The sequence below is a fragment of the Cariama cristata genome, unplaced genomic scaffold, assembly GCF_000690535.1.
Source record: "Cariama cristata isolate BGI_N322 unplaced genomic scaffold, ASM69053v1 scaffold16779, whole genome shotgun sequence".
Taxonomy (NCBI): Eukaryota; Metazoa; Chordata; class Aves; order Cariamiformes; family Cariamidae; genus Cariama; species Cariama cristata.
In genome coordinates, this window is record NW_009635448.1 from 46,118 (window position 1) to 54,040 (window position 7,923).

The 7,923-nt window shown below is 39.7% G+C and overlaps 1 protein-coding gene across 1 annotated transcript in view; it reads right to left on the reverse strand.

Annotated features, from left to right (window-relative positions):
• The window catches only part of DDX31 (DEAD (Asp-Glu-Ala-Asp) box polypeptide 31), a gene marked incomplete at its 5' end in the record, with an annotated part of 48,096 nt that extends 41,563 nt beyond the window's left edge, over nt 1-6,533 (reverse strand). Inside the window, 8 exons of the mRNA XM_009707564.1 lie at nt 154-218; nt 1,934-1,975; nt 3,529-3,573; nt 4,419-4,483; nt 5,070-5,140; nt 5,579-5,622; nt 6,095-6,170; nt 6,370-6,533. Coding sequence (XP_009705866.1) covers nt 154-218; nt 1,934-1,975; nt 3,529-3,573; nt 4,419-4,483; nt 5,070-5,140; nt 5,579-5,622; nt 6,095-6,170; nt 6,370-6,533 — 572 coding nt within the window. The remainder of the gene's footprint in view (nt 1-153; nt 219-1,933; nt 1,976-3,528; nt 3,574-4,418; nt 4,484-5,069; nt 5,141-5,578; nt 5,623-6,094; nt 6,171-6,369) is intronic.
• Nucleotides 6,534-7,923: the final 1,390 nt, after the last annotated feature.

Here is a 7,923-nt window from a genome sequence, read left to right on the forward strand (position 1 = left end):
CACTGTGTCTGTGTAAGATCCAGAGGGATCACAGCTTGATCCAAACTCACAATCCTCTCTCCCAGTAAGAAAAGCACTCTAAAGAAGAGTAACAGATAAAAACACTGTAGAGCAGAAAAACTCAAAATACAATTTAAGAAGTTAGCTTCCTACCTGGCTTTTTCCGATTTTCTCTTTTCTCCCCCCATTAGCACTCCAGGCACAATCCAGGTAAATGGCTACAGAAAGGAAAACCAAGACGAATACATATTCTTTTTACTAAAAAGACAGAGCCTAATCCAAAAATGGTGTTTCTTGGCAAAAAGAGAAAGGACTGTGGCTGACAGCAGTGTGCATCTGATTTGATCTAACAGATACAGTCTACATGCACTCTCTCCCCCACAGCTATGTATCAATGGCACCTTTAGTTCTAGCCATGTAACTTGCTTCCCACATCATCTAGGAAGATAGAAACGCAGTAATTTTTGCACCACTTCCCATCACATAATAATATTTCTTTTCCTTCTCCCCATGTAGCCTAAATGTTCAAAGACAAGCTACAATGCTGTTTCTTCATCTTGCCTTTAAGCAGTATCTTCCTGTGGCTGAGGAAAATTTAAGAAAAACACAGGATCTATAAAGTTTATATATACGTACACAGACCTACATGCACGCAGTCACTATGTCTGCGAACATTAAACATCAGTCTCATTGATACTGGCAGGAGTTTTTGCCACTTACTTTCATGAGGTCCAATCCTTCATTGAATCCAATACTGCCCAATATTTACAGCAGAGATAATCAAAGCATGGTACTGCCATTGCCTCATTCGAGAGGAAACGCAGGACAGAAGCAGCGCGCAGTTTGTAAGGATCACACAAACACGTGACTGGTAAATAGGCTTAAGTTTGCATGGGTCACTGCTTGCCAGAAATGCTCCAACAAAATAGTTTCTACAAAGAGAGTTTCTTTTTAAGGTTTAAAATAAGGAAGATGTCTAAGCAAGATCAAGGCAATATAATCTTAGTAGCTGGCATTAGAGTAATTGCATCAGGAGCAGCTCAACTAGCCTTTTTCTCTCTCAGTAATTACATAAATATATTACTCCCTCCGGTCATCCAGCCCTTCCAGGGTCCAGTCAGACCACAATCTAAATCTTCTGCTTTGGGTCACTACGACAGTTTACACTGGACTTCATGGTTACTACATATTATATGTAACAAATTAAAATTAAAGGGGGTCAGTCCAGACTTCATCCTTTGAAGGACATCAAAAGTCCACTCATAATAACTTCTAATTACTACGGAAGAAGACTGAAGTACTTTAAACCTCAGCATGACACACCAAAATCTAACTTGGCAATTCTGGCAGTAGAAGAGACTTGGAAAGTGCCTTACTATTTCAAGGAAAAAAAAACAGAAGATGGAGTGGGAATAAAGATCAGATAAATGATTTCGATACCTTCCAGCCCCATGGTAAGATACTCTACCCCAACTGAAAGGAAAGCACTATCAGTTAATGATTTTAAAAGCCTTCTAATTTATCCAGCCATTCAATTGGCAAAGCAGTTCACCAAGTTCTACTCCCCATCTGAAACCCATCTGTCTAGTATTAGTTTTGGTAAAACATCACTTGTCATTCTGAGAGTTTCCATTCATAACTCGGACTGATACAATGGTAGGTACTTCTTAAAACAAAACGTTGTGAAAATCAACTGCACTTGTTTATGAAAACATGTACAACTAAGGTGCCATAATTAATCACTTAATTTTCATGTAATAGTTCAGAACATGCTACAGGGAAATCACTCAAACACATTTATCTTTAAGGACCATATATCTGGCCAGATGCCGGATTTCCTTAAACATCCAGTTGAATTCACAGGAACTGAAGTTGCTTAGCATCTTACAGCAAGAGGCTCAAGCAATGAGAACACAAAGCATTAAATTCTTACCTTAAGTAGTTTCTGCATTGTATCAAAACTTTGGAGTGCAAGCTATGGAAATCAACAAAAGAAAGTGAGCTCTGAAAAAGTCCCTGGACTACAAAGATGGACTACAAGCCCCTTTGGCTCAAAAATCTGTAAGCTAGTTATGTACATAATCAGAATTCTAAGTATGTCCTTTATTGTTCTTTTAGAACCTGCTTACTATTTTATTCTCTTGCGTAATCCTTCTTTTATTACATTCAGACCTGTTCAAAAACCTCTCTATGCGTTCAGCTCTACAAGCCAGTTCTCAGGACAATAGAGACTTCTGCTGGCTTCTGTGAATGCCCCAGGGAGAAAACAAGCTGAAGTCACAGAAGATTTTGCTCCACTGGAAGAATAAAAAGAAAAACAGCACAATTTCTGGAAGAAGCCCATCATGAAAAGGAAATGCAGCCCAGAGGTTAGTTATCTCCTGGCAGTCAGGGCAGATCATGTTATTCCCTCACCTGATTCACAGGTCTTTCTACCTCTCCGTTTCCCAGTCAGCAGAACAGAGATAGTATTCACAAAGCTTGCAAACCTAAATGTCTGGTCAGTGGGAAGCATTTAGCTGTTGGGTTTTATGTGCTGTCTGACGGCCAATTCTGCTGTGGCAACGAAGACCAAGAAAGGCAATGGTGCCATTCTGATGCATTCATGGAATGAGTACGTGAGCAGAGCTTAGTTATGGGACTAAAACTATTTTAAATGCTCTGACTACACTGCTACATACTGTTATTTGCCAAGCTCTGAAGAAAGGCCATCACTTTCAATACAAAGTAAAAGTAATATCAACTGTAATTACTAATTATTTCTGTAAGTACTCTCAACGGCAGCCCTTTAAAAAGGCTTACAAATAATTTCCTACACGCTTAGTATTCATACAGCATCCTAGAGAGGCACTAAGTTTGCTGCTGTAAAAATTTAAATAGCTTCAGCTTTCTCCGTTCACAGAACCAAGCTGAGATATTGTACTGCAGGCTGCATAAAATATTGTGCCCCAAACTAGATACCTGCACTCAATTCTCCACATGGAAGTTATTATCATTTGACATACAAAAAAACCCTAAAAATACTCTCCTCTGAAATTGCCTTTGCAATTGAAAATAACGTAAATCAAACAGAAGAGGGTTCAGTGGAGAAACCAACTCTTGGAAGCCTCATCTTCAGCATTCACTTGTGGATTTGGAAAAAAGGGCTTTAAAAATTAAAACATTTGTATAAACCTACACATTTGCAAAGCTGATTTCATTGGTTTTACTTACTCCCCCCTGTGTGAGCTAGGCACGCTTCTCCCTCCCATGCATTGAGCTAGATCTCCAGTCTCCATAATTATTTCCAACTGCATGAGGAAAACTTAAAGAGATTCCTTCTTTCTTACTTTAGTATGGCACTGAACAAAAAGGACAACACGCCTCCAGAGAGCAAACACTTTTTCTGCGAGGGCAAGATCTGAGCAAAAGGACAGGCAACATTTCCTAAGACAGTCCCTGGTGGCCCCCCATCAACACACTAAAAATCTGTGTTCAAACACTCAGCTTCAGACAGAATCAGAAAAAAAAAAAAAGCAGCCCACCTACCTCTCTTGTTGGGACTAATATGAGTGCATAAGGCCCATCACTGCGCTGCAAACAGAGAAGACAAGGTCCACTAAGAGGAACGTAGCACTGATAAACAGAGTACTTCCATGTCTAACTGCTATTAGCCAACAAAGTGAATTCTGAAGGGTTTTAATTTGTACACAACAGTTTGAGGTATTCCCCCTTTCCAGCTTTTAAAAAAATCAACAGTCTTTCAAGTATCAATACTGCATTGCCTTCTCTTTCCTCCTTGGAAACCTGCTCATAGTCATACCCAACAACTTATTCCATACACATATTGTTTCACTCTCGTATTTCTGACTTGCAGAAATACTCTCGTGTTTGACACACAGCAACAATCTGTAGGTAGCAGCTGCAGAAAGTAACAATCCAGAATGGGTTGGAAACATTTCAGCCCATAAGGAAAGTCAGGATGATCTCTTTATATTAAATGTACAAGAGATGGCAGACCTGCCGCAGCATTTTCTGGTCAACCAGATGATGCAAATTGCAAGCAATTATCAAATCTTACTCCACGTCAAACATCAGAAACTTATTACTCCTAAAGACATGGCAGTAACCTTTGTTTTCAGTTCTCCCAGCTTCCAGACCATTGCCTCTTCTGCACTCTAACTTCTCCAAACTTGACAATTTAGCCTATTTATAATTTAGCTTACTGCATGAAGTAAGGAGGAACGTGTAACACTGTTCCTGTATTATCTGTATCTTGGCAGTACAGGAGGATCACATAAGCCACATTCACAAACAAAGGGGAAGAGAGATTGCTTGACCTTTGCATCAAGAAGAGACAGTGATGACTACAAGAGCTGGATTTTATTTTTATTAATCTTGATATCAAAAGCAAATATATTTAATTCTGTTGCACCTACCTGTATTTTGCATTCCATCCCTTGCAAAGACTGTACGAGTGGAATCCCATAGGCAAGAGTTTTACCTTTTTAAAAGGGAGAAAATTGGAAGACTTTCCATCAAAAAAACCTGTGGCAATTACAGCACTCCAGCAAATTAAAGTACAATTCATCCTATCATTCTTAAACTGAGGTCAGAGTCTGGAAAACTTTTAATCAAGTAGAAAGTTTCCAGGATGGAAGATTGACAGGCAATCCACCAAAGGGTTAAATTAAAAAAAGGGAGGTGGTGGTATCCCACTAAAATCTATCTAAATAAATATCCCCACCCACCCAAGGAAATGAGATATCCAGACACAGTTTGCTGTAGAGCAAGCACATGAGTTTGCATGGTAAAAGTGTGTGCTGCTTAGCTCTGCTGGCCTCCTGGATTTGTGTCTCCAGCATAAGCCTTGGAATAGGCCCACGTGCAATGGCTGGCAGCAGGACATCAACATTCAGTCTCATCATTACACTGTTACAGAAGTTTGCACAGCATCTGTCTGTGTCACAGCAGTCCCACGCCAGGCTTTCCTGCCTGTCACCTTTATGAGCTGTACTGCGAACATAAGGTTTTGGTTCTGTATCAGTTTAATATGTCCTAGGGAAGGACACTGACAACTAAATACTGACCTGAACCAGTCTGAGACCTCACTAGAGCATCTTTGCCTTGCAGGAGCACAGGAATTGTTTGCTTCTGAACACTAGGTAACAAATGAAACAGGTTAGGAAATACAAATGCAACACAGGATAGAATCCTAAGGTTTTAACAGACAGTGACCGTTTCAAAAACGTTTACCCCAAATTCCAAACATTCATCTCTGCTGTAATAGAGGTGATTTCTCAGGAAAGACACTAGATAGGCACCAGGTGTGATAAATTGAAAAAAGATGGTTTTATGATTCAAGTACCAAGTTAGAAGGCAGGACTTCAAGGTTCCATCTTCAGCTGTGATAACTGACTTGCTGTGGAACTTACAAGTTATTTCTCATCCCAAATTTTGGAAGCAACAAACCCCATGCAAATGGGACAGCTTAACAGGTGCTGTGGTCTTCACAAGCTGATTACGTATAATGAAACAATCACAGACGATTGGCTTTAAGGAGTAGTGAAAGGCAACATTTTTATATGAATTTGCTTACCTGGTCATGCTACTTATCTTTAGGACGGTGTTTATTGTGGATATCTAGAGAGATAACAAAGAGCAGTAAAGAGGTTTCCTTGTCAAATTGTTCCTTTTGTGACTTTTTGTAGTATAAGATAGAGCAAAAACGAGAAGGCTGATGCTTATTCTCTATATTACTGGTCCAGGGCAACTGGATGTAAAAGTTCCCATAGTCTCAAAATACTTCCTAGTTAATCAGAATTACACCAGTGCTGATACATCACGAAATATTGTTAAAATACTGCACTCCCAAATATTTTTCTGTTCTTTTTTGGTATTAGAACTGCAAACAGTGAAGAGTGCTGGGACGGTGTGTTTGGGGATGGATCAGGACACTGGTCAGCACACTGAGCTAAGAGACTGCAACAAAATCAGGCCAAGTACTGGCAAGCCTGTCCAAGTCACCACAAATAAAGATGCACCTCTCAGCTCCCTAACCTGCTCCCCACCCCAAAAAACATGTTTGAAGGCGCACAGCCTTCCTGCCACTCACCAGATGTGGATGGAGGTCCAACTGGCTAAAAGAATCTGTAGTGAAAACGTTTTCTTGCACTTGCTGCACTGCTTTTCTGAGTTTGGGGAAACAAACCAAACCAAAACAAAGCAAAGCACATGGTGTGGTTAAAAATGATACAATAGTATTCTACCAAAACAGCAACGAAACTACATGTACCAAGCACCTGATTTGCCTAAGCAAAACCAAGAATTCAAGATAATGAATTTCAAGGTATTGAAAGGGGATTTTTTCCTATCATTTGTCTAAAATACCTGTGGATTTCTGGGATATCAGGGTTGTTTCTAAACAGGCTGGATGTCTTAATGAAAGGTTTGCTTTTCTGGCTTTCATTTCCATTGACAGTCAACTGCTTCTTAGGAAGAGATTTTCGTGATGAACTTCCCTTCTCCCTGATGTCAGCTTCCGTAGCACATTTCTTGAAGGTGTTTATTGATGGCTTACATTTACGTTTCAAAGGTGGGTTTCCATGTGGTGACTGGAGCTTTCTTTTCGGAGCGCTAGACTGCTTTAATGTTAACAAACCAACCAGATAGCAAGAATTCATTAATGACCGAGAATTAACAACATGATACCATGTTGAACACAAACATCGGCCCACAGACAGATCCCTTATTTTTGGAATCCTCTACCTCATGACTAAAGAAACTAAGTTTGATTTTTGCAGCTAGACAGTTCCTACTCTAACAGATTCACCACCATGCCTCAGACCTCTGAACACTACTGAAATGCAAAGAGAAATCTAAAGTCATATATAGTGTTCATCTCTAAAGGATTTCATCTAGCTTCTCCAGTAACTGAGTAGAACATGCTTTAAAAATCTCTCTCAAAAGCTCTGCAAATCTCCTGATTACATTAAAGCCATCCCTGAGGGCTTCCTTCTTTCTGTGGGCAGGAGGGATGGCCTGTACTTCACTCCAACTTATGCTTCTGCCAACTTTCAGCATTTCTGAGCTCTTTATTTCTTACTCTGCAGCAATCAGTTTATTTTGCTCACCCTCCAATCACCTTAAGAAAAAGTTTTGCTCTCCCAATACCCCTCCAGGAACAGTTAAGAAGAAAATTAAATTTAACTTCCTTTGGTCCCCAAAGCTCTTCAATGTTTCCCAGCCCGTTTTCAATGAACTTGTTTTTCCTGAAATGCTTGCAAAACTCCTGAAATGTGTGAAATGCCAATACAATGTTGCCCCCTTTTTTCTCTCTTCCCCACTCTTAGTTGCACAATGATTTTCTTTCTCCTCCTGTGAACTATATTGTTTTCACGTTCTATTAATTTTTTTACTTGTTTCTTCATATTTTTGGCAACCAACCAAAAACCAACCTCCTTTCACCAACATTCACTATCAAAAAAAATTATTGTGGTGGTGCCCTACCTCCAAGTACCTAATATAATCAGGGTAAATCCTAGTAAACGCTTAACTCTCACATACTTTTCCACATTATTTTACGAATGATTTAAAAATTAAGAATAATTAACACAACCCAGAATCACTGTAACAGTAACTTTGAAATGGAAAATGTGTATTTAACCTATTCTTGTTCTCGTTTCCTCAAATTTATGAGAGTAAAGCACCTATTCCTGCAGCTCACAGCATTCCCACAATCGGTTTACACTAAAATATAAGAAGACTTAAAAAAAAATCCCCCCCAGAAGCATTTCACAGCATCTCTAAATGAGGCAGAGGCCCGTAAGAGCGTTACCCACACCTTCAGCAGTCAGCTCCCAACAAGTCAGAAGCTGCTAACAACGAACGGAAAGGGCAGAGCAATCCCACAGCAGCCCATTTAAAGGGATTAGAAAAGCTCGT